The sequence below is a fragment of the Oncorhynchus mykiss genome, chromosome 5 (genome assembly GCF_057628025.1).
Source record: "Oncorhynchus mykiss isolate SJ-2025 chromosome 5, ASM5762802v1, whole genome shotgun sequence".
In the NCBI taxonomy this organism is placed as follows: domain Eukaryota; kingdom Metazoa; phylum Chordata; class Actinopteri; order Salmoniformes; family Salmonidae; genus Oncorhynchus; species Oncorhynchus mykiss.
The window spans coordinates 57589384-57616401 of NC_143026.1; the positions used below are offsets into that span (position 1 = coordinate 57589384).

A 27018-nucleotide genomic window follows, 5' to 3' on the forward strand; every position below is an offset into this window, starting at 1 on the left:
AAAGTTGGATCAGCCTGTAGTGTGGTTTTCCACTTTAATTTTGAGTGTGACTCCAAATCCAGACGTCCATGGGTTGATAAATTTGATTTCTGTGTGATTTTGTTGTCAGCACATTCAACTATGTAAAGAAAAAAGTATTTCATAAGAATATTTCATTCATTCAGATCTAGGATGTGTTATTTTAGTGTTCCCGTAATTTTTTTGAGCAGTATGTATGTATGTATGTATGTGTGTGTGTGTGTGTGTGTGTGTATATACACACACACACACACACACACACACACACACACACGCAGTGGGGAGAACAATTATTGCTATTTTCTATGAACAGCATGGGATTGTCCACAAAGAGCATGTACCCACTGCAAAGTAAGGGGAAGTCACACCGAATAACAGTTACACTACCTTTACAAAACTACATTACCTTAAAGTTTAGGCTTGGTGTTTTTACTTTACCTGTACAGTGTCTCACATAGAAGGTGTGAAGCACACACACAATGCAAACAGTAACACTTTGGAGATAAAGGCAGAGGTGAGAACTACAAATAAACAATGGTCATGAGAGTTCAGTAGCCTCTCCAAAGTTACAAGGATGAAACTTAGAACAGGAAACTGAACTAATATGAAACATAAAAATATATATATTTTCTTTAACTATGCAAGTCAGTTAAGAACAAACCCGGATGATACTGGGCCAATTGTGAGCTGCCTTAGACTGTTGTACAATAACTACTTTGGAATTATATAAAATTAAAATGACAGAGTTTAATGGCTGTGATAGGTGATAACTGAGGATGAATCACCATTGTCGTTTTTTTTTGTATTGTGGAGTAACTACAGAGTGTAAAGAGAAAGCCTTTACATAATACAAATATTCAAAAACATGTTTTGCAATAAGGCGATAAAGTAATACTGCAAAAAATGTGTCAAGTAAATTAACTTTTTGTCCTGAATACAAAGCATTATGTTTGGGGCAAATCCAACACATCACTGAGTACCACGCTTCATATTTTCAAGCATGGTGATACTGTAGCTGCATCGTGTTATGGGTATGCTTGTCATCGGCAAAGACTAGGGAGTTTTTTTTTATAAAAAGAAACGGAATAGAGCTAAGCACAGGCAAAGTCCTAGAGGAAAATCTGGTTGTCTTTCCAACAGACACTGGAAGACAAATCCTTTTTATTTTTTTTCACTCCCCAATTTCGTGGTATCTAATTGGTAGTTAGTCTTGTCTCATCGCTGAAACTCCCGTACGGACTCGGGAGAGGCGAAGGTCACGAGCCGTGCGTCCTCCGAAACACAACCCAACCAAGCCGCACTGCTTCTTGACATAATGCCCACTTAACACGGAAGCCAGCCACACCAATGTGTCGGAGGAAACACTGTACACCCGGTGACCATGTCAGCGTGCACTGCGCAGGAGTTGCTAGTACGCAATGGGACAAGGACATCCCTGCCGGCCAAACCCTCCCCTAACGCTGGGCCAATTGTGCACCGCCCCATGTGTCTCCCATCCTCCTGCGACACAGCCTCTCCTCAAACCCAGAATCTCTAGTGGCACAGCTAGCACTGCGATGCAGTGCCTTAGACCTCTGCGCCCCTCAGGAGGCCCGTGCCGGAAGACAAATCCACCTTTCACCAGGACAATAACCTGAAGCTCAAGGCCAAATATACACTGGAGTTGCTTACCAAGAAGACATTGAATGTTCCTGACCTAGTTACAGTTTTGACTTAAATCTGCTTGAAAATCAATGGCAACACTTGAAAATGGATGTCTAGCGTTGACCAATTTGACAGATTTTGAATATTTATTTTGAATAATAACGGGCAATCCAGGTGTGCAAAGCGCTTCGACTTACCTGGAAAGAATCACAGCTGTATTTGTGCCAAAGGTTATTCATAACGTTTATTGAATACTTATCTAATCAAGATATATCAGGGTTTCATTTTCCAATAATAATGCAATTTTTTTTATTCCTCTTTCCAATTTGACAGAGTATTCTGTGTAGCTCGTTGACAAGAAAGTTCCAATTAAATCCATTTTAATCCTACTTTGTAACACAACAAAATGTGGAGAAAGTCAAGGGTGTGAATACTTTCGGAAAGGCACTGCATGATGGTTTTTCCTTTGTAGCCAATCACCCTGCCCGCATGGAGCTGTCTGCTCCACAGCCACTCAATGTGTGAGACAGCCAGGTCCGCTTCAGACCTCATCGCGCTCGAGTGTGTGAGCCAGACGAACGTGTGTGTGTTTTAAAACGCGAATAAGGGTACTTCTCTCAGCTGTTATTGGGAATCAGAGCTCCATCATGAGAGGAGAGCATTAGGCAGCCCAGTTTACAGCAGCCCAGGGGACTGCAGCTCTGGCTTAACACTGTACTAATGTTTGATGACTTCCATTTCAATTTGGATTTCAAATTAGAAATGAATACATCTAACTGTTAGTTTTTAACGATAATAGCAGTGTTCAAATGATACATTGACTCTTTGAAATGTCCGAAGTCTCTAAGGTGTGCCCCACATATCTTTTGACGATTGTGATTGGGGCTCATTTTGATATTTCTAGTTGTTATACAGTGGCCCCACAATCCCCTAGCCCTGCTGTAATTCAAACCCTAATAATAGCATAGGCATTCAATATTGTTCACAAATCGCAAACCTCTCATAATACAAGACTGGTTGTTCCTGACGAGCCAGAGATGACAAACTGGCCTCTGATATTAAACTCCGGTCCTTGTGTCTTCGGCAGATAGTGACAGCGAGATCTCCAGTGGGACCGGTGATGTGTCCAAAGACTGCCCTGAGAAGATTCTGGAGTCCTGGGGTGGAATCCTCAACAGATGGTAAGACTCACAGGGCAGTCATGATGACCACAATTGGGCAGTTCTACTGAAAATGTATGGAATCATTGAGTTGAGGAGGAGGATGATGATGAAGGATTGCATGCATGGGCACACTTTTTCCACAGTAGAGATGTAGCGTTTATAAACATTCATAAAGCCTTCATATGCGTGACGATATAAGTCATACTGTATGTACCATATGGCTGCTCCTTTCACTGAGATTCATCCGTTGTTGATGTACAACACTCTTTATGCGACTGTCATATACACGTCATCTTCTCCCTATGCTTTGTAACTAACCGTAGGTGTATCTCACAAGAGACTAAATGCAAGTCCTAACCGAAAGCTGTAGAGAACTGTTTGATTACTTGAAATGAAACGTGTTCACTGTATACATTTTCCGATCATGTGAATTGGTTTGCATTATGTGTCGTCACGTTAATAACATTATTTCAAGGGGCCTCCATTTCAGTAAAAACAGACCCAGGAACGCAACATTGATAATGGATATCCCCGCCCATGCCTGTACAGTAGATAGCCTTTTACCCTGATAAGAATTTGCTGCTTTTATGAAGAGTAGAACTCAATGTCTTCATATATATCAGATTCTTAACTACCTCTGTGGTGTGTGTGTGTCAGGCATGGGAACCTGTCTGTGCGGCCTAAGGGCCTGACGGCGCTGGTGAAGCCTGGGGTCCCTGAGGCCCTCAGGGCTGAGGTCTGGCAGCTCCTCTCAGGCTGCCAAAGTGACCAGGACCTGCTTGATAAATACCGCATCCTCATCACCAAGGTAAGGCGAGAAAGGCACGCGCATGCGCGCGCACTGAGACACACGCGCATGCGCACGCACTGAGACACGCGCATGCGCGCGCACTGAGACACACGCGCATGCGCGCGCACTGAGACACAACCGCATGCGCGCGCACTGAGACACAACCGCATGCGCGCGCACTGAGACACAACCGCATGCGCGCGCACTGAGACACGCGCATGCGCGCACTGAGACACGCGCATGCGCGCGCACTGAGACACAACCGCATGCGCGCGCACTGAGACACACACAAGCACACACCTATTTATCGACAATCTCACGCACAAAGATGTTCACTGATACTAACACCACACTCTCACGCTGTGCTCAGTGAATCACATGCTTAAAGACACGCACTCGCACACGATTAGTGATTCTCACATGTATTTGAATGTACTCTCCAGTTCTGTTGTCTGAAGTGTAAAGGTTGAGAAGTTGCCTTCAAAATGGTCGCATGTTGGCTGTAATTAAAATGTAAGTGTTGCAGAAATGAACACAAGAGTTAGGAAAATACGTGTACTGTAAAACCATCATGCAAATTGTCATTTCGAGTGCAAAGACAATCCTTAAAGACGTTGGTGTGAAAAACATGCTCTTCAACTTGGGGTCGTGAAAGTGTAGTAATGATTTGCATCAACGTGCCCTGCAGGGAATCTCCCTCATACCTATTCCAGTAGGTGCCACCTTGCAGTTGTCCCTCGTTCCCCTGGAGAGATCGAAGGACTGTCACAACAGGCCAGTAAATTAGCTCCATAAAGAGCCTTCCGTTTTAGAATTGGAAAAACTTCATGGTCCACACAATTTGGAAATGTCATTGGCTTCACCATGACATGATTGACATAGAAACAGCATTGAAACATCAGAAGCATCTCATCGTCAAAGTCATTTCAGTTGAACTTGAATTTGCCCGACAATATCAGTTCAACTAGAATATGCCAGATTGTTTCGGTGCATCTTGAATTATCCGGATCATTTGAATTCAACTTGAGTTTTGCCAGACCAGTTCAGTTCAACTTGAATGTGGATGGTCTGATCCCATAGCGAGCCGAGTTGTGCCTTTAGCTAATTCTCTTATGTTTTTCTTGGAGGTATGCTGGTTCTGATGCCAAGTATGGGTGATGGCAGAAGTTTTCCCACAGTAAAAAGGCACTACTGTTGACTCTCGCACAATTTAACAGTCCTCGTGGTTTAAATACATTTTTGGGGGGATTTGGTTTGACAAGGGGATAGGGAAGGGACATTGGGACACTCGGATTTGAGTGTCTGACAACCAGCTGTATGGCGCATTCAAAATCTATGACTTTAGAAAAGGGTCCAACTCAAATGTAGGACTGCCTGAACACTAGACTTGAAATGCAATTAAGTTGACTATTAGCTTTAGATAAATATAGCATTTTGAATCGCTCGCTGCACAAGTACAACATGTGTCTAGTATGTGGCGGAACAGCAGTGATATAGTTTTACGTTTATTTCTTCAGCCTTCAGAGATGTACAGTAGTGGATCTCTGGCATCCTGACCTTTTTAATATGTGTGCTACTAGGCAGTAGCCCAGTCATTGTGTGTGATCTCCTTTTACTACACAGACCACGGTTCTATCACCCAGTGTGGGGTGTGTGGAGACCATGTGTCAGACAGAGAGGCTAATCCTATCAGCCCCACTGTTGTCCTGGCACTAAAATGCCACAACTAAAGTGAAGCATCATTCTGTGTAGTCTGTCTGACAGATACACCCACATAACCCCTAACCAGGCTTACCCACAGCCCCAATTCATTCCACCTTGACTGGTCTCTGCCTAGTCTCTTATCCAACGGCTGGTAGATCATGGCACAAAATCTATTTTGGAGCAGCCATGATTTTTACTACCTTAGAGCTAATTCCAAGGGACTAATATATATTTTTTGCATGAGGACTTGTGAGGAGGATAAGTAGGTGACAGCCCCTCACTTTGGTGTATAAAACAATACTCATTCCTTTCAGGAGAGGGTCTTAAAATACAACGCACTCCGTGATCATTTGCATGAAATAGAGGGATTGAAGAGAGTGGGAAAATGGATCCATAAACTAAAGGTTACCGCTCGCGCATGGGGCACTATTATTATTATTATTATTTTATTTTTTTAATGCCGAATGAAACGCAACAGGCTTCTCCTTTGACATGTATTTATGCTGGGCTGCCGTCGTCTCTTGCCTGCCGGTATAAATTTACCCTCGCCTTGCGTCTTTAACCCAAAGCCTCAGTTCTCTCTCTCTCTGTCTCTCTCTGTCTCTGTGTGAGTGTGAGTGTGTGTGTGTGTGTGTGTGTGTGTGTGTGTGTGTGTGTGTGTGTGTGCCCAGCCGCCTTGCCTCCCATGGAGGCAGAAAATAGCAGCAGTCCAGATGAGCTCCTAAATATACCACAACACTAGCTTACGTAAGGAAGTTTATGTGACAGAATATCTTGGTGAGCCTTCACTCAATCATTGTAATTCTTTGAGTGGGCTCCCTTCCTTATTGCATGTAATGATATTGATAGACTGGGTGGCCGGTGCTATTAATAGCCAGCTAAAATCCCAGGGGGGGGCTCGACGTCTGCGTTATTAATGGGCTAGTCTCCCCTCAATGATGATTCTAATGCTGATTGAATCCCAAGGAATTGTGCCGCGGCTGGTTATGGGGGTATAAATCAGGGCACATTTCACTGCTTTCTGACGGTGACACTCATATTTGACAGTGACTCAGAATTGCACGTGACGCTAGACAAGACGACACTGGGTTGGGTTGTACTGCAGGAAAATGGATTTATTGGGAGGAGAGAGGGCTGTTCTCTGCTCTTGTGTATTTTCAAGTCATTTTTTGAGGCTCACAGTGAATGTTTTTGGTAGGACATGAACAGTATAAGGAACGTTATCCGGCAAGTTGCCGTTGACTTGGTCGAAGCTAATACTCAGGTGTCTGGGTTGCCACAGCAGACAAATCATGCCTTTTTTTGCTCTGCAAGAATTCACATTTAAATTTTAAACTTTTGTGCCCTTATTATTATTATTTATTTATTTATTTATTTTTATAAAAAATGTACTTGGCTGAATGCCATTTTAAACAAGCGTTTTCTCCAAACATAAAGGATGTTTTGGTTTGTGTGTATCCCTGGTAGCCTAACTCCTGGATACCAGTTTTGATATGATTAAGTGTCGTACCCTCTTCACTTTAACATTACATGTAGTCTGCACGCATTCACACACACTCTTCCTCGTTGTCGATCTTCAGATTATTGCTAAATTGCAAATAACTCAGTCCCCAGTCTGTGTGGCACTTTGTTGGGAGTAGATATTTCACAACCTTTTACTCTCCCTGTGTGATCTTTCAAAGGTGTGCTGCTGTTGAACCATGGCTTTAAAAAAAGATTGAAAGCTATTTGGAGTCTGCTCCTCAGAAAGGCACTTACACTGTAGTGCTGCCAATTCACATTACAGTTAGAGTTCCTCTGTCGGGATCAATCAAAACCAATGACAAAAGTTGGATGGAGGTTCAAATTGGAAGTCTCAAAAAATGGTGTTGGCCTGTCTCTGAGATTGGAAGTCACCGATGTCTGTGGAAAGAAATGATTGTTTTGCCAGAATGAAGATTGATTTTTCATCTTTCTTCTGTGATTGTCAGGTATTTCACGATTCACAAAACTTAAATTGACATCATTATTATCATTATTATGCTCACTAGGCCTATTTATATCTCAAATGTACTATGAGAACAATATTTGATAATTACTATTTTTACAATTGCAGGGATGCACTATACAGATTTTTTTGTTTGTTTCTCTAAAGAGCCTGTATGATTGTATGAAACATGAAAAACGTATTCTGCAGCTCAAGCCACAGTTGGTACAGACAGACTGTCCCAGTCCAAGGAGTAAAATCGCTCTCTTCAGAGGCTGTGCCGCTGTCAAGTCTCACCTGGATCCCACTAATGCATTCTCTTCCTCTTCTTCAGGCCCGCAATGAACAACAGTTCAGTCTTTCTGAAGGATATAATTAAATCTTCGATGAGGGGCCTTTGTCTTTCTCAAGGTGCTTCAGCTCCATTTTTATGTCATATTTGGCCCGCACTCCAGCTAGCTCTGCAGTGGCATTTAGTGAGTCTCTGCAATCAAAGGTAGCATCAGGAGTGTAGAGTCGGACTAGAATTAATCAGACACCCACGCGTGGTAACCCACAGACAATGCTGTACAAATGTAAACGGGGGGTGGGGGGGGGGGGGTGGGGGTGGATGAGCTGCCATGGAAACACGCTTGGATTTGAGTTCATTCTACTTGTGATGCTCTTCCGTGCCCATATTCTGTTTGTCTGATTTAGACCCTTCTAATGTGATGCTCCCAGATACTGGCTTGACTTTGCTGCTCTTTGAACTCATTTATCATTTTGTTGTTACTATGGTAATAAGACATTATTCATGATTAACTTTGGCAGGCTGTATTAATTTGTCCCATTTCGGCTATCACATTGCCGCAAATTAGTTTGGAGGGTGACAGAGCTAAGCGCCTATTGATTGGTCTCCAAAAATGCTAATCCTAAAATGCTAAATAAATAAACTGTTCTCAAATTGCCTACTTCCCTGGTCAATAGACTACTTGCTAGATTAGGTTTTAAGATAATTCCATGAAGATGGAATTTTGGTGACGTATCAATTGAAATGGTTACTGTACTCAATTGCGCCAAGAGCAGTGTTCGTACGGTCAGGTAAAGTCATGGAATTTTTAAATGGTGTTTTCCAGGCCTGGAAAAGTTTTGAGAAACACCATGGAAATGTATTTAATAATTTCTGTCAATGTAGTTTATTTAGGCACAGTTTGTAAATATTTTATCAATCAGATTAAAACTCTAAATATCAGCCAGGATCGGAATGACACTGGCACATTTGTAGTGCGAGACGAGCAGCCTTTTGCTCAAGAAAAGAGAGACAGTCGTACATTGCAGCAGCAGGTAGTCCTAGCCTATAACATATGATAGAGATGTATTTCAACCGTCTTTCGGTTATACAAAGTTGATGTACTTTTTTGAATGATTCATTTAAACAATTATTTTTGACAAAACGTACGATTCACTTTGCATTGTATTAGTTGGGATTGGTTTCAATCGCGTTGAATCAAAATAATTTGTGAATTGTGAACATACATTTTAGGAATAAAGATTAGATGTAGCCTTTCTTTTGGATTAGGCGATGCGATTTCGAAACTTATTTTGTAGATACAGTGCATTCGGAAAGTATTCAGACCCCTTCCCCTTTTCCCCTTTTTTAAAAAATACGTTACAGCCTTATTCTTAAATGGATAAACATAAAAAAAACCTCAATCTACACACAATACCAATAATAAAAGTGAAAAGAGGTTTTTAGATTTTTTTTGCAAAATACAAAACAGATACTTTATTTACCGAAGTATTCAGACCCTTTGCTATGAGACTCGAAATGGAGCTCAGGTGCATCCTGATCATCCTTGAGATGTTAATACAACTTAACCTGTGGTAAATTAATTTAGTTGGACATCATTTGGAAAGGCGCACATCTGTCTATATAAGGTCCAACAGTTGACAGTGCATGTCAGAGAAAAGAAAACAAGCCATGAGGTCGAAGGAATTGTCCGTAGAGCTCCGAGACAGGATTGTGTCGAGGCACAGATATGGGGAAGGGTACCACAAATTGTCTGCAGTATTGAAGGTCACCCAAAACAGTGGCCTCCATCATTCTTAAATGGAAGAATATTGGAAACACCATGACTCTTTCTAGATCTGGCCGTACGGCCAAACAGCAATCGGGGGAGAAAGGCCTCGGTCAGGGAGGTGACCAAGAACCTGATGGTCACTCTGACAGAGCTCCAGAGTTCCTCTGTGGAGATGGGAGAACCTTCCAGAAGGACAACCATATCTGCAGCACTCCACCAATCAGGCCTTTATGGTAGTGGCCAGATGGCAGCCAATCCTCCGTAAAAGGCACATGACCAGTCCGCTTGGAGTTTGCCAAAAGGCACTTAAAGACTCTCAGACCATGAGAAACAAGATTCTCTGGTCTGATGAAACCAATATTGAATTATTTGGCCTGAATGCATCTGGAGGAAACCTGGCACCATCCCTACGGTGAAGCATGGTGGTGGCAGCATCATGCTGTGGGGATGTTTTTAAGCGGCAGGGACTGGGAGTTTAATCAGGATCGAGGCAAAGATGAACGGAGCAAAGTATAGAGAGATCCTTGATGGAAACTTGCTCCAGAGCTCTCAGGACCTCAGACTATGGCACAGGTTCACCTTCCAACAGGGCAACAACACCAAGCACACAGCCAAGACAATGCAGGAGGGGCTTCGGGACAAGTCTTTTGAATGTCCTTGAGTGGCCCCGCCAGAGCCCGGACTTGAACCCAATCAAACATCTCTGGAGAGACTTGAAAATAGCTGCAGTGATGCTCCTCCATCCAACCTAACAGCTTGAGAGGATCTGCAGAGAAGAATGGAATAAATACTTATGTAAATATTTCATTTTTTAATACATTTGCAAAAATGTCTAAACCTGTTTTTGCTTTGTCATTATGGGGTATTGTGTGTAGATTGATGAGGGAAAAATAGCAATGTAATCAATTTTAGAATAAGGCTGTAACATAACAAAGTGGAACAAGTTAATGGGTCTGTATACTTTCCAAATGCGCTGTACTTCCAGTTGATTTGGGCATCCAATGTATGGGACATTGCAACTTAATAGATTCTAGTCAGTCTGCAAAGTAAACACTTCTAAGGTAGCTAGGATTATTATGAGTAACTTTTCTAGTTCACATTTCCTGAACATTTGTGGGCTTGCGTCAAACTCAGTCAAAATATTTGTTGCCTACCATAGCCATTTGGTCTTTGATATGTTGAATGAGCAAATTATTTTAAAAGGCCTAAAACGTATTAGGTTTTAATGTTGCAATGTTTTTTTATCAAGGGTGGTCAACCATCCTCTAGGTAGGAGAGCTAATGGGGGTGCAGGCTTTTATTCCAGTCCCCCTCTTAACAAACCACAGTTTAGAAATTAGCTGCTCAACTGGGCCTTGATATACCGGCTCTGATGTGTTTGGGCAGCCTTGTTGAAAAGTCTGCACACCCAGTAGTTCTCCAGTCTGAGGGTTGGCCACATGTGTTTTATATAGTTGCCAAACAGGTTTACTACTTTTTGGGGGGGTTAAGTGCCTTGCTCAACAACAGGAGATGGTACATGGGATCAGAGAGCCGCCTCCCAGTGTTGGTACCACATTACGGCAATTGTTTTGTTGTTGATTGCATAGACGCTGCCAATTGTTGGTAATGAAAATTGGGTTTTAAGTCATGAAATTCCATCCGACAAAATGTGTATGAACCCTGCAAGAGGCAATTCTGAATTGTTGCATGTCTCTTGCATTAGACTCTTTCAACCTGCGTAGGTGAAATGGTTATGTAAATCTCTTTTTCATTTCACATATTCAAATAGATAATCTACACTTCTCCTTCCATCAAATTCATTTCTGGGATTCCTCTGGGTTTCAGCCCTGTCTTCTCTGTCATTGTTCCAGCCCTAGCCTACCCCTGTGTTCAGTTCCCGAGCTGTCATCCCTTTCTGCATGAGAAGTGCCCTTGGGCTCAGTGAGTATCTGTCACTCACAATACCCCCCTCAGTGTCTTCAGGCCAGCTGCACTACTGGGCTACAGCCCTACCCACCAACCCCCCCCCCCCCCCCCCCCCCTCACAATGCAGTCCTGTTTACAGCCCCTCAAGCACTATAGGGACTTTAATGCAACCCACCACCTTCATATACTCAACTCCTGTTCTCACAGCCCGGTAGGCTCCATTAACAGTGCACACCATGCTTTGATTTCTCGTCGGAGAAACGCATGCTTGGTTTTGCCGCTTGACACCAAAAAACACAATGGCGAAGAGGGGAAAGGAATGGCCGTGGCAACAATAAACTATGATTTATTTTTTTTTCACGTGTCATTCATCTGGGATATAGGATGCATGTAATAAAAAAAAATGCCCCCACCGAACAGATCTTTTCGCTTTTCATAAGATCTTTGTGTTGTATTTGTACAGGAACAGAGCTGTGCTCAGTGCTGCTGCCCCAGAAATTACAGTTTGTATTAGGGAGAAACACGCCAAAGCCCAAAACTTCTCTGGTCGTGAGTGTGAAGGCCACATCACAACAGTTGTCCTTGGGTCAGGCTGAGGCCCAAGCAAGAGCCAACTGCACAACTGGGAATCCAATGAGCTTTCCCTGACACATAATAATATAAGAAAAAGTTGATGATGCAGAAAAAGTTGTATAAAACAGTAGTAAAAGAGTATAACAATGACAGCCTAGGAACAGTGGGTTAACTGCCTGTTCAGGGGCAGAGCGACAGATTTGTACGTTGTCAGCTCAGGGATTTGAACTTGCAACCTTTCGGTTACAGCTCTAACCACTAGGCTACCCTGCCGCCCCGAATATGTCTGTGAACACACCAGCCAGCTGCTCTGTGCATGGTCTGAGGACGTGGCTAGGGATCCCATCTGGGCCGGCAGCCTTGCGAGGGTTAACACGTTTAAATGTTTTTCTCACGTTGGCCACGGAGAAGGAGAACCCACAGGCTTTGGTAGTGGGCCGTGTCATTGGCACTGTATTGTCCTCAAAGTGAGAAAAGAGGTTGTTTTAATTTGTCTGGAAGCAAGACGTCGATGTCCGCAACGGGACTGGTTTTCTTTTTGTAATCCGGGTTTGGCTGTAGACCCTGCAACATATGTCACGTGTTTGAGCAGTTGAATTTCCACTCTACTTTGTCTCTATATTGACGCTTTGCATGTTTTGATTGCCTTGCGGAGGGAATAACTGCACTGTTTGTATTCGGTCATGTTTCCAGTCGCCTTGGCATGATTAAAAGCCGGTGGTTCGCGCTTTCAGTTTTACTCGAATGCTGCCATCCATTCACTGTTTCTGGTTCGGGAAGGTTTAAATAGTCACTTAGGGTACTCGGATGCACTTGCTAATACATTTGCTCACCGAGTCGGCGTATTGGCAATGTTGTTGTCTTAGGCTACCTGGAACGTATCCCAGTTCACGTGATCGAAGCAATCTTAAAGCATGGAATCCGATTGGTCAGACCAGCGTTGGATAGACCTGAGCATGGGCGTTTCCTGATGGTTTCTGCCTATAGGATGGGAGCAAAAAAATGTAGTCATGGTCAAATTTGCTGAAGGGAGGGTGGGGGAGGGCTTTGTATGCATCATGGAAGTTTGAGTAGCAATGATCCAGAATGCTACCAGCTTGTTTGAAATGCTGATAGAAGTTAGGAAGCCTTGTTTTCAGATTAGCTTTGTTAAAATCCCAAGCTACAATAAATGCAGCCTCAGGATATATGGTTTCCAGTTTACATAGAGTAAACAGCATTCTCTCGCAGGTGTTCCTTTTGTCAATAGAGATTGCATCATCTGTGGATCTGTTGGGGCGGTATGTGAATTGTAGTGAGTCTAGTGTTTCTGGGATGATGTTGTGAGCCATAACCAGCCTTTCAAAGCACTTCATGGCCACAGACGTGAGTGCTATGGGGCGGTAGTCATTTTGGTCAGTTACCTTGGCGTTCTTGGGCACAGGGACTATGGTGGTCTGCTTGAAACACAGATTAGTGTCCCGCTCTAGACTTTAGCTCAGTGCAGATGTTGCCTGTAATCCATGGCTTCTGGATGGGATATGTACATATGGACACTGTGTAGACGACATCGTTGATGCACTTTTTGATGAAGCTGGTGACTGATGTGGTATACTCCTCAATGCCATCGAATGAATCCCGGAACATATTCTAGTCTGTGCTATTAAGGCTGTAGCTTGTCATCCTCGTCATCAGACCACTTCCGTATTGAGCGAGTCACTGGTACTTCCTGATTGAGTTTTTTTTCTTGTAATCAGGAAGATAGAATTAGGGTCAGATTTGCCAATTGGAGGGTGAGGGAGAGATTTGTAAGTGTCTGTGTGTGGAGTTTTTCTTTCTGGTTGTACATGTAACATGCTGGTAGAAAACTGATTTAAGTTTTCCTGCATTAAATCCCCCCGCCACTAGGACCGCCGCTTCTGGGTGAGCATTCTCTTGTTTGCTTATGGCCTTATACAGCACTTAGTGCCTGCATCTGTTTGGTGGTAAATAGACTGCTACGAAAAATATAGACAAACTCTCTTGATAAATAGTGTGGTCTACAGCTTACGAGGTACTCTTCTTCAGGCGAGCAAAACCTCGAGACTTCCTTAATATTAGAGATTGTGCACCAACTTTTGTTGACAAATTGACACAGACCACCACCCCTCATCTTACCGGAGGTGGTTCTGTCCTGCCAATGCATGGAAAACTCAGCCAACTGTTATCGTTCAGCCACGACTCGGTGACACGTAAGATATTATTAGTTTTTAAATGTCCCGTTGGTAGGATAGTCTCAAATGGAGCTCATCCAGTTTATTCTCCAGTAATTGCTTGTTCGCCAGTAAGACTCATGGTAAAGACGGATTATCCACTCGCCGATGAATTCTCCCCAAGCTGTTCATTGACTACAGCTCTGCTTTCAACAGCCAGTGCCCTACAAGCTCATCCGTTAGCTAAGGTCCTTGGGACTGAACGCCTCTCTCTGCAACTGAATCCTGGACTTCCTGAGGGGTCGCCCCAGGTGGTGAGGATAGGCAACAATACATCCTCCATGCTGACCCTCAGGGGTGTGTGCTCAGTCCTCTCCTGTACTCCCTGTTCACCTATGACTGCGTGGCCGCGCACAACTCCAACATAACCATTAAGTTTGCCGACGACACAACGGTGGTAGGCTTGATCACAATGACGATGAGACAGCTTGTAGGGAGGAGGTCAGAGACCTGGCAGTGTGGCATCAGGACAACAACCTCCTGTCCCTCAAAGTGGGCAAGACAACGGACCGTATCGTGGATTACAGGAAACAGAGGGCCGAACATGCCCACATTCACATCAACGGGCTATAGTAGAGCATGTGTCTAGAGGTTCCTCTGTGTCCACATCACTAAGGATCTATCATGGCCCACACAGTCGTATAGAGAACACGACAACGCCTCTTCCCCCTCAGGAGGCTGAAAAGATTTGTAAACGACCCTCAGATCCTCAAAGTTCTACAGCTGCACCATTTTAGAGCATCTTGACTGGCTGTATCACTGTTTGGTATGGCAACTGCTCGGCATCCAATCGCAAGGCTCTACAGAGGGTAGTGCGTACAGCCCTGTACATCACTAGGGCCAAACTGGGGCTATGTACATCACTGGTGCCCCAAAAATGGTCAAAGACTCCAGCCACCCAAGTCATAGACTGTTCTCTTTGCTACCTAGCGGCAAGCGATACCGGAACACCAAGTCTGTGACCAAAAGGCACCTGAATAGCTTCTACCCCAAAGCCACAAGACTGCTGAACATTCATCAAATGGCTACATGGACAATTTACATTTATTTTTTTATTTAACCAGGTAGGCCAGTTGAGAACAAGTTCTTATTTACACCTGCAACCTGGCCAAGATAAAGCAAAGCAGTGCGACACAAACAACAACTGAGTTACACATTGAATAAACAAGCGTACAGTCAATAACACACTAGAGAAAAAGAAAGTCTATATACAGTGTGTGCAAATGGCGTGAGGAGGTAAGGTAATAAATAGGCCATAGTAGCAAGTAATTACAATTTAGCAAATTAACACTGGAGTGATAGATGTGCAAGTAGAAATACTGGTGTGCAAAAGAGCAGAAAAGTAAATAAAAACAATGTGGGGATGCGGTAGGTAGATTGGATGAGCTATTTACAGATGGGCTATGTACAGCTGCAGCGATCGGATAGCTGATGTTTAAAGTTAGTGAGGGAAATATAAGTCTCCAGCTTCAGCGATTTTTGCATTTCGTTCCAGTCATTGGCAGCAGAGAACTGTAAGTAAAGGCGGCCGAAGGAGGTGTTGGCTTTGGGTATGACCAGTGAGATATACCTGCTGGAGCGTGTGGTACGGGTGGGTGTTGTTATCGTGACCAGTGAGCTGAGATAAGGTGGCAAAGACTTATAGATGACCTGGAGCAAGTGGGTCTAGCGACGAATATGTAGCAAGGGCCAGCTGATTAGAGCATACAGGTCTCAGTGGTGGGTGGTATATGGGGCTTTGGTGACAAAACGGATGGCACTGTGATGGACTCCATCCAGTTTGCTGAGTAGAGTGTTGGAGGCTATTTTGTAAATGACATCGCCAAAGTCTAGGATTGGTAGGATAGTCAGTTTTACTAGGGTATGTTTGGCGGCATGAGTGAAGGAGGCTTTGTTGTGGAATGGAAAGCTGATTCTAGATTTCATTTTGGATTGGAGATGTTTAATATGAGTCTGGAAGGAGAGTTTACAGTGTAGCCAGGCACCTAGGAATTTGTAGTTGTCCACATATTCAGGTCAGAACCATCCAGAGTAGTGATGTTAGTCGAGCGGGCGGGTGCGGGCAGCGAACGGTTGAAAAGCATGCATTTAAGAGTAGTTGGAGTCCATGGAAGGAGTGTTGTATGTCATCAAAGCTCGTTTGGAGGTTTGTTAACCTTTCTGGGATATGTGGGACGGTAGCGTCCCACCTCTTCAACAGCCAGTGAAATTGCAGGGTGCCAAATTCAAAACAACAGAAATCCCATAATTAAAATTCCTCAAACACACAAGTATTTTACACCATGTTAAAGATAAACTTGTTGTAAATCCAAATCTTCAATAATGTTTCAACCGGATAATTCCTTTGTCTGTAGAAATGCAATGGAACGCAGCTAACTCTCACGGGAGTGCGCGAGACTGAGCTCATGGCACTCTGCCAGACACCTGACTCAATCAGCTCTCTTTCCCCACTCACAGACATCATTCAAACAGTTTTAGAAACTTCAGAGTGTTTTCTATCCAAATCTACAAATTATATGCATATTCTAGCTTCTGGGCCTGAGTTGCAGGCAGTTTACTCTGGGCACCTTATTCATCCAAGCTACTCAATACTGCCCCCCAGTCCCAAAGAAGTTAACACAGTGTCCAAAGAAGGGCCAGACGTATACAGAATGGTGTCGTCTGCGTAGAGGTGGATCAGGGAATCAACTGCAGCAAGAGCAGCATTGTTGATATATACAGAGAACAGAGTCAGCCCGAGAATTGAACCCTGTGGTACCCTCATAGAGACTGCCAGAGGTCCGGACAACATTTGACACACTGAACTTGATTTGACACTCTGAACTCTGTCTACATTGCCCCCCTTTATTATTTATCTGAATTGTTTTGCACGGACTCCCTTGAACTGATTATGCACACTCACTAGACTCTACCAACACACTCACTAGACTCTACCCACACACTACATACGCTCACACATGCATATTGACGCCACATACTTAGACACTTTCACTCTTAACATTTGCACACACTGTATATAGACTTTCTTTTTTTCTATTGTGTTATTATTCCATGTGTAACTCTGTTGTTTTTGTCGCACTGCTTTGCTTTATCTTGGCCAGGTCGCAGTTGTAAATGAGAACTTGTTCTCAACTGGCCTACCTGGTTAAATAAAGGTGAAATACAAATAAATCAATTATATATCCTGATTGCCTAGTCACTTTTAACCCTTCTCACATGTAAATACTGAATTATCTCAACTACCTGGTACTCCTGCACATTGACTCGGTACAGTTGCTCCTTGTATATAGCCTCATTATTGTTTTTGTGTTACTATTTACTTTTTTATTTTGCAAATATTTGTGTTGGTTCTTAACCTCTCTTAACCTCTACTATAAAAATCAAACTTTCATTAAATCACACAAAAAAGCTACACGTGTTGTGAACCCAGCCAACATGTCAGATTTCAAGAAGGCTCTTCGACGAGAGCAAAAGATGCTATTATCTGAGGATAGCACCCAGTAAATAAAGAGAGAGAAGCATATTTCAACCCTGCAGGCGTGACACAAAACACAGAAATAAAAATATAATTCATGCCTTACCTTTAACGAGCTTCTTTTGTTGGCTCTCCAATATGTCCCATAAACATCACAAATGGTCCTTTTGTTCGATTAATTCCGTCGATATATATCCAAAATGTCCATTTATTTGGCACGTTTGATCCAGAAAAACACTGGTTACAACTTGCGCACGTGACTTCAAAATATCTCAAAAGTTACCTGTTAAACTTTGCCAAAACATTTCAAACTACTTTTGTAATACAACTTTAGGTATTTTTTTTACGTAAATAATCGATAAAATTGAAGACGGGATGATCTGTGTTCAATACAGGAGGAAAACAAACTGTAGCTAGCTTTCTGGTCACGCGCCTCTATCTAACAGTACACTTCAAGTGACCCTCGTTCAAGATGGCCGTACTTCTTCATTACACAAAGGGAAAACCTCAACCAATTTCTAAAGACTGGTGACATCCATTGGAAGCGGTGGGAACTGCGAGAAATCTGGATTCCCAATGAAAGCCCATCTACTAATAATATGCATATCTTATCTTCTGGGGATGAGTAGCAGGCAGTTGAATTTGGGCATGCATTTCATCCGGACGTGAAAATACTGCCCCCTGTCACCAAGAAGTTAACAATGCACGGTTGGGAATGGGCTCATAAGTAAGCATTTCACTGTTAAATCTACACCTGTTGTATTCGTTGCATGTGACCAATAAAATTAGATTTGATTGATTTGAATTGGATATCTGTTCATGTTTAATTACTGAACCTACCTTTTACGTAGTCCTTTAGATTCCTAACATAAGGCTTTTACAAGTAAGCGTCACTGCTGAGGTATTTTTTTTTAAAGATTTGAGTTCCACAATATAATATAACCAGTTGATAATACGGTTTCAGTTAATGAATCTTAAATGGCACTTGTTTTTTTATTGACTGAATATACACTGAGTGAGCAGGTTGCACCCCCTTTTGCCCTCGGAACAGCCTCAATTTGTCATGTACTCTATAAGGTGTTGATACACACAGGAAACCGTTGAGTGTGAAAAACCCAGCAGCGTTCTTGACACACTCAAACCAGTGTGCCTGGCACCGACTATCATACCCCGTTCGAAGTCACTTAACTTTTGTCTTGCCAATTCACCCTCTGAATGGTACACATACACAATCCATGTCTCAATTGTCTCGAGGCTTAAAAATCTTTCTTTAACTACACTGATTTGTGTATTTATCATGCGACGTCAATAAGGGATCATAGTTTTCACCTGGATTCACCTTGTCAGTCTGTCATGGAAAGAGCAGGTGTTCCTAATTTTTTTGTACACTCTATATTGGGCAATTTAGCCATTAGGATTTGTTATCTGTAATGGTTGTAGCTAATGAAGCATTGTTGCTCATTATTGGTATAGATAAGTACAAACATTACTTTCCCATTCGAGTACTCGAAGGAAAATAAAGCATGCGAGTACATGAACAGTACAAAATGTTCAAATGCCCATCCCTAATTCTCTGCAGCCTTTGTAGAGAGCATATGGTAATTTCTCATTCAAATCTCCTTTTCACATAACGCCTATTGTGAAGCATTAGCATTGGGGTGACCTTGACTTCTTCTCCCGTGTGCCGCACTAGGTTTGTTTTTGTAATGCGTTGATATTTATACTCGTATTGAGTAGCTCGAAACAAAGTAGCCCGGACAGGGGCCTGCCCGCTTGTCCCAACACAGTAGCCATAGTGGCTGGGATCAAAAGGCTCAGAGGGGGTGGGACAGGGAAGGGGATTACAGCCCTTACAGCCCTCCTTGTTTTTACAGCCCTCCCTTTTTTTTCTCTTTCTCTCTCCCTGCGAAATAATTATTAACGTACAGTAGCCTTCTGGTTGTGACCGTTTTTCACCTGTAGTCCAAAAGGTGAAGGACATCAGGTTATCCACTTCACCATGCCACTTTCTCGTCTGTTCTTATCTTCTTGGGAATCTCCATGTTCAGTTTTATAGAGCATACGCAAGTAGCTTTAAAAGTATAGCTTTCTTGTATATCCTATTGTTTTCATTATTGTAGAGGTTAGTTGAGCCTGAACTCGGCAATGGTATACAGACCATCTACCTCTGAAACTGACCTCCTGCCTCCTCAATTTTCTGCCGCTTGTTACACTGTCTGCCAGTGAAGGATGATCCCAACTAACTGAAATGCCTGGCAACTGTAACTAAGGGGCAGGCATGGCTGGGTTTGGTCATTGGTCGGAGCAATGGACTGGGGGCAGAGAGTCAGAGGGAAAGCCATATTGGGGGAGGGAGCTAGTTAATAGAAAATGGACTGATAGATTAGCCTAGTGATTTCAGATTAGTAAACTATCCAAATGTAGCTCTAAAAACAAGAGGAGAGACATTAGAGGAGCGAAAGATAGTATTGTGGCTGGGTTGGTAAAGGACCTCAGGTGCAGCCCAAATGGGAGGGGGTAGAGAGAGTGAGAGATCGGGTGTATCAGAGGGAGGGGTAGAGCGCGGTTCAGAGGGAACGGGAGAGAGTGAGAGCGAGCATGTGTGTGTGTGCGTGCAGGGTAAAGAGAGTGAGCGGGAGAACGAGAACGAGAGCGAAGGGAAAAGGAACTGTAAGCCAGTCACAGCATCTCTTTCCCACTGCACCAGTTGGTGAGGGACAGCTCCTCTCTCCAAAAGGTTCCTATTTATTTATTTTGTGCTTCACTCCAGGACTGCTTTGCTGAATGAAATTGTATTTCTGTCTCTTCGGTTATTCGTTTGGCGAAAGCTGAGTTCGGCTGGGGGAATGGAAATTAGAGGAGACGCACACAGAGGACAGCATTGAAACTGGAACTCTCTGTACTGGTGGAGTCGTTTCTCTTTTGCTGTGGCTTGGTTTTTGTAACAAGGAGCAGACGTACTGAGTGGAAGAAAGAGTCAAAAGTCCAGACAGCTGTGCCTCCCCTGAAAAACACCTAAAAAAAACGTATTTGAATGGAACGGGCATGTATATGTACTAATAATATCAATAATGGAAACAAGCGCTTAAGAGGCGAGGCTGACGTAAAGAGCTTTCACCCTAGGCTGTAAACAAGCGGAATGCAGATTGATCCCACATCCATCTCAGCCGGCGCCCTGAACAGAATTTCTAAGGGGAGACAGTCCGAGGAGCTCTGAGACACCCAGATGTCTTCTACCGGCTCCAGTATCTATTGATCCGATTGTGTGAGACTCCTGACAACTCCTACATTCTTTGCCTGAAAAATCCTCTTTTGCAACCAGCTTTTGCCTCTCAACCTGGAGAATGAAAGTTTCAGAAAAGTGCGTGGATTGGGATTCCAGAGACCAAAGCCAGATTTGTGGCTACACACACACATAACAGGATCCAGATTATTCTGCGCCTCCTTTGGCTTCTCTCTGATTGGGGAACATTGTAAAACATAATTCCCCCGGCGCTCTGTGGAACGAGAGCTGTGATATTAACCACCGCAGAGAGCCCTGTGTTTGTCTAGCGTGTCTGTGTTTTGATTCGGACAATAGCGGGGCGTACATGGGGTCCAGACACTGACCACGGGACCACTCACTACCCCAAAATAAGAGGATGTGCATACTACAAGACTGAGAAACAATTGCGGCTTGTCTAACAGCATTTTGGAACTTTAGAGAGGACTTTAGGTATGAACCAAACACAATGGCTAACGGGGATGTAATTACTCATATGAATTTGGGGTTTTCCCAGTGGATCTTTCTCTGACAGTAAACAAGCTATCTGAAAGTCGAAATTATACCGACACGCTAAATGTTTTAATACTATTTTCTCTTATCTATAGTCTCAAAATAGGAGTCACATGCTCCCGGTCTTATTTAATCTGCAGTAGGATCTGCACCAGAGCGCCCTGCCTGCCTGCCTCATGTTTCTCCCCCACATGCCGACTACCCTGCACCTCCTGTGCTTTTTGCCCTTGTGAGGACAACACCTGCTCTCCGTCCCCAGTCTCCCAGTGGCAGCCCTCTTATGAATCAGGAGATGTGGCCGCAGACTGTCAGGGAGAGCAATGGGGATCCCTGCCGCCGGGATAAATGCCTGGCATAGCACCGGCAGACCCTTTTCTGTTTTTGGAGGGAATATCTTTCTTCTTTCAACAATTACCCCACTGCCTCTAAGCATGACTGATCGAAAAAGTAGAGCCGAGTCGGCAGTCCTGCTTTCCTATGGGCTGTATTGATTTTCGTCAGTCAGTGTTCATTTGATTGAGACCCAGCTATGTGAGAGCCGAGGTGAAAGAGCGAGAGAGGCCAGAACTCCCATTTGCTGAGGGAGGCTACAGGCAGACAGGTCTTCAGTTACAGTCTATCTGCATCGTGGTTGGCACAGCACAAACCTGACCCACCTGGACCGCGCCCAGAACGATGAACCAATCAGCATTGACGACAGACCTGGTTCCCACTGCCAACAGCAGCCTGGTGGGCCCAGACCCCAACCACTCCTGTCCCCTGGGCTGGGGCCAGAACGAGGGCCTGGAGGCCTGTGTCTTGGAGACTGCGGTCATCGTTCTGCTCACGGTGCTCATCATTGCCGGGAACCTGACAGTGATCTTCGTGTTCCACTGCGCCCCCCTGCTGCACCACTATACCACTAGCTACTTCATCCAGACTATGGCCTACGCCGACCTGCTAGTGGGCCTCAGCTGCCTGGTGCCCACCCTGTCCCTGCTGCACTACCCGGCCAGCGTCCAGGAGCCCATCACCTGCCAGGTCTTCAGCTACGTCATCTCGGTGCTCAAGAGCGTCTCAATGGCCTGTCTGGCCTGCATCAGCGTGGATCGCTACCTGGCCATCACCAAACCCCTGTCCTACAACCAGCTGGTGACGCCGTGCCGGCTCCGCGGTTGCATCGCCCTCATCTGGGTCTACTCCAGCCTGGTCTTTCTGCCCTCTTTCTTTGGCTGGGGCAAGCCGGGTTACCACGGGGACATCTTTGAGTGGTGCGCCCACTCCTGGCCCACCTCGGCGCTCTTCACAGGCTTTGTGGTATGCCTACTGTACGCGCCCGCGGCCCTGGTAGTCTGCTTCACCTACTTCCACATCTTCCGCATCTGCCAGCAGCACAACCGGGAGATCAGTGAGAGGCGAGCACGCTTCCCCAGCCAGGAGATGGAGGCTGGGGAGGGTGGTGGCAGTGGCAGCGGCGGGGGGCACCACGCGGGTCAAGGGCCTGACAGGCGCTACGCCATGGTGCTATTCCGCATCACCAGCGTCTTCTACATGCTTTGGCTGCCCTACATAATATATTTCCTGTTGGAGAGCTCCCACGTGCTGGACAGTCCCGCCCTGTCCTTTGTAACAACCTGGTTGGCCATCAGCAACAGCTTCTGCAACTGCGTCATCTACAGCCTGTCCAACAGTGTGTTCCGCCTGGGCATGCGCCGCCTCTCGCAGACACTCTGCTCTTTCAGCCACTGTGCAGCCGACGACAGGGACTTTGGCGAACCCAAGCCCAGGAAGAGGCCAAAGTCCTGCTCCATCTGAGGCGTTGGAGGATATTGTTAGAAAAGCAGCGAATTTCAAAGGTTACATCTTTACAAAGCTGCTGAACATTTATTTGACAGGGCTGTCCCACAGAGAGAGAATTTAGGCTCAGACGGTTTGTTTTGAAGGATACCAATGACTTTTGCCACAGTCATGCCAAGCCATGATTTACAGGCAAACGTTAGATTGCTGAGAGAGGCTACGTTGTTTTAAAGGTTTACTTTCTGAACAACTAAATGGATGAGAGATTGGTACTACATTTTGGCTTTAAACCTGTGTAGTGGAGTTTAGCTGGTAACCTACTGTATGTGCATCCTTATGTAAAACCTAATTTGACCATGGTTCTCAGGCTTTGATCTTACATTTTTTTGTTCCTCGACAGTCGGGTAAAGTGCTTATAAAAAGTTAGAGGTCCTCAAAATGGATAAGCACTTTCCTCAAACATTGATGGTGACCTCATGATTTAAGCATCCCTGATTTCAAGGTAATATGGACTAAAGTGTATTGAATTTAAATACCAATATTGGACTGCTACTATAGGTCTGTGTTCTTGGTGGGCACTCAAAGGCTGAATTAGCATAGACAACATCAACATGTAATCCTCATTTGCATACACTCCCTTTTAGGAGTTGACATGGGGTATGTGTGTGCAAATGGCTGACTATTTACTTACTGTACATACTCCTGGACAATGGTGTAAATAACAGCAGATGGGCTAGTGGCCTTGACCTGTTATGACAAACAAAAGTTTTGCGGTGTTTGCAGGTCTGTTAGCAAGCAGTCCGAGTGTTCAAAGACTTTCGGTCAGTCCTAAACAGAGAGATGGGGCACTCAATTTGATGAGTTACTCAATCTCCTTAAAAAAAATATATAAAAAAAACACACTAATGATTTAGTTTTATTAGATATTTCTATATTTTCACGTGTACTATTTCTTTAAGAATAAATCTTTGTCAATGCTTCCTATACAGTAGCTGTTTAGGAAGCAGATCGAGGGATGGGTTCTGTCCACTAATGCATACATCTCTCTCTTAATCTTTGGTTGAGTTCAGAAAAATCTGCTTCACTCTACTTAAGGATCAGCGTCATATGTATGACTCTGTTCCCTCTGCTTTTCCACGCTAAGTGCAGAAACTGTTCCCTTTTTAGGGCCTTATTGTACAAAATACAGTGGGCATGTGCAGTAAATGCACCATGAAGACTGCCTTTAGTTATGTATTATACTGTTTGATACAGCGCAGGTGAAGTCATTCCAAGTTTTTCTTGTACATTCCCAGAATGGTCCGTTTTTTTAATAGATAATGTAGAAAAATACATAAAGTGCACATTTTCAGTGATACCCAAGACTATTGTGAAATCCCTCTCTATTCTTATGGTGTAGGCCATTTGAAGTTAGACCTGTGTTGTCAATGTGTATTTGACCGTGTGGGAAAAACAAGCAACACGGCTAACTGAACCCTCGATATCATGACTGGTTTTTTTTGTTCAACATTATGCTACTTAACCTGTGTAGTCATTCCCCGCTTTCCATTACAGATGGTTCTGTATATGTGCCTAAAGATATATTTTTCTGGAAAAGATATCACAGAGATTTACTTTCTGTTCATCTATACACAGGGACACAGTTCTGGCTGCATGCAATTTGCGTTTTGTAACGTGACCTTCATTTGACTTGACTGAAGATCCATCATGCTTACATTTGCCGATACAGTTGGACCATCTCGTTTCAGCACTTTTCATGAGCTTATGATGTGGTCAGAAGCTTTAATATTTGTAGCGCGATTCATTATAATTTTAGGGGCCATATATAATCATAGGGGTTCTGAATTCTGCCGCAAAAGACTTTTAAAAAAACGTACCCTCCCCAATGGTTGCTTGATGTCTGAGATGACATCTTCACATTACTGTATTTGATTTATTTTATCTTGTGTGAGGTGCATTTAAAAACAAAATGTAATCAAATGGACCATATACAGTGGGGTCTGAAAGTATTGCCACCCTTGATAAAGATGAGCAAAAAATGACTATAGAAGGAATAATTCAAATACTGAGCTATATTGGATGCTCAACAACAATGGGGAAAACATATTATTTTATAAGACTGAGATGTCCATTACAAAAAGTTGATTTAGTGGCAAATTATTTATTTTGGGGGTGATTTTGATGTGTGCTTGGGGTTATTGTGTTGATGGAAGATCCGTTTGCAGCCAAGTTTCTGCCTCCTGGCAGAGGCAATTAGGTTTTTTGCCAAAATGTCCTGGTGCCGGATAAAGTTCATGATGATTTTGACCTTAACAAGGGCCCCAGGACCAGTGAAAGCAAAATAGACCATAACATCAAAGATCCACCACCTTATTTTACAGTAGGTAGTGCTGAGTGATTAGTGCTTTTTGAGGTCGGTTGTGTTCCAATTATTTTAAAAAGTCATCACAGTTTTCAAATATTTTTTTTAGACAAATGCGCAATGCATTGTGGGTTGAATGATGTAACAAAGCAGAATAAACAAAAAGTCCCATGATGGTAGTGACTGCCCGTTAATGCTTATCACTTATTAACCATTTTATTCAAATTACTTTAATAAAATAATTAAGTTGTGTATATTACATTTGTTTTATTTGTTGACTTTATTATTTCATTCCAAGTCATCATCTCATCTCTAAAGAGCTGCTGCCTGACAAATCATTATTTTAGTAGTAATTCAAATTAAACAAGGCATACTTTTTATGACTGCCGAATACCAACTATCAATCACTTAGATCATGTATTTTCAGGTAGAGATACATGCATCTTTCCCTCTTGATCGCACGTTCTGTGTTCACCCCATCTCCGTGTCTGCTCCACATAGACCAGACAAGTAGGCATGCACGGAATTGATTATGGTCATTGTAGTTAATTACCACGTTTAAACTATGTAGAATATTTGCCTGTTTGAACAAAATGGAATTCAAATAATTGAACCGACGTTGGTCAATTAGTTGTTTAGAAAACGAAAAAGAATCAACATTTTAGTTTATCGCGCAGCATATTAGTTATAGGGTTATTTTCTGCTTATGCATTCTCATTTCGACACCAAACCCACCAATGGTGTCCGAGGTCAAAGAGCAATGTTTTCATCTGACCAAAGCACTGGTTCCAATCCAACTGCCAATGCCATTTAGCAAACTCCAGGTCTTTTACATTTGTTGGATGACATGAAAATAGAGCTCTTTAGCCACACACACACCAGTGGTGGGTTTGGCGTCTAAATGAGAATACATAAGCAGAAAATAACCCCATACCTACTGTAAAATATGGGGGTGGATCTTTGATGTTATGGGGCCACTTAGTTCCCACTGGTCCTGGGGCCCTTGTTAAGGTCAAAGACAGGAGCCAGAAATTTGACAGCAAATGGATCTTCCAGCAAGAAAATAACCACAGGCACACATCAAAAACCACAAAGAAATGTTTAATTGGCCTCAAAATCAACATTTTGCAATGGCCACATGGATACTCCCCCAAAGAAATCTTATGGAAGTTTGTTCTGAAGTGTCTGTCCTATATCTGAGATTTTTATATATATATACACACACAATGTTTTACCTTTATTTAACTAGGCAAGTCAGTTAAGAACAAATTCTTATTTACAATGACGGCCTAGGAACAGTGGGTTAACTGCCTTGTTCAGGGGCAGAACGACAGACTTTTACCTTGTCAGCTCGAGGAACCGTTCTAGCAACCGTTCGGTTACTGGCACGACGCTCTAACCACCAGGCTACCTACTGCCCCAAAATATATAAGAAAGATCAGGAAATGTATTTAAGAAATCTACCATCATAGAGCTGGGACGATAAACAGAAAATCACCTACATTGCCTTCCTCTTACCGAAGCATTTTGCTTACGTTGGTAATTTTCGGTGATTTTTGCCACACAACGTTCC

General features: G+C 43.5%; 2 protein-coding genes across 8 annotated transcripts in view; both read left to right on the forward strand.

Annotated features, from left to right (window-relative positions):
- The window catches only part of rabgap1l (RAB GTPase activating protein 1-like), a 164956-nt gene that overhangs the window by 55511 nt on the left and 82427 nt on the right, over positions 1–27018 (forward strand). For all 7 annotated transcript variants that reach the window (XM_036977902.2, XM_036977904.2, XM_036977903.2 and 4 more), the window contains 2 exons: positions 2750–2843; positions 3483–3633. In XM_036977902.2, coding sequence (XP_036833797.2) covers positions 2750–2843; positions 3483–3633 — 245 coding nt within the window. The remainder of the gene's footprint in view (positions 1–2749; positions 2844–3482; positions 3634–27018) is intronic.
- LOC110524087 (G protein-coupled receptor 52-like) lies at positions 18562–25703 on the forward strand. The gene has a single exon (XM_021603411.3). It carries the CDS (start codon positions 21983–21985, stop codon positions 23099–23101), a length of 1119 nt encoding a protein of 372 aa, XP_021459086.1. The 5' UTR covers positions 18562–21982; the 3' UTR covers positions 23102–25703.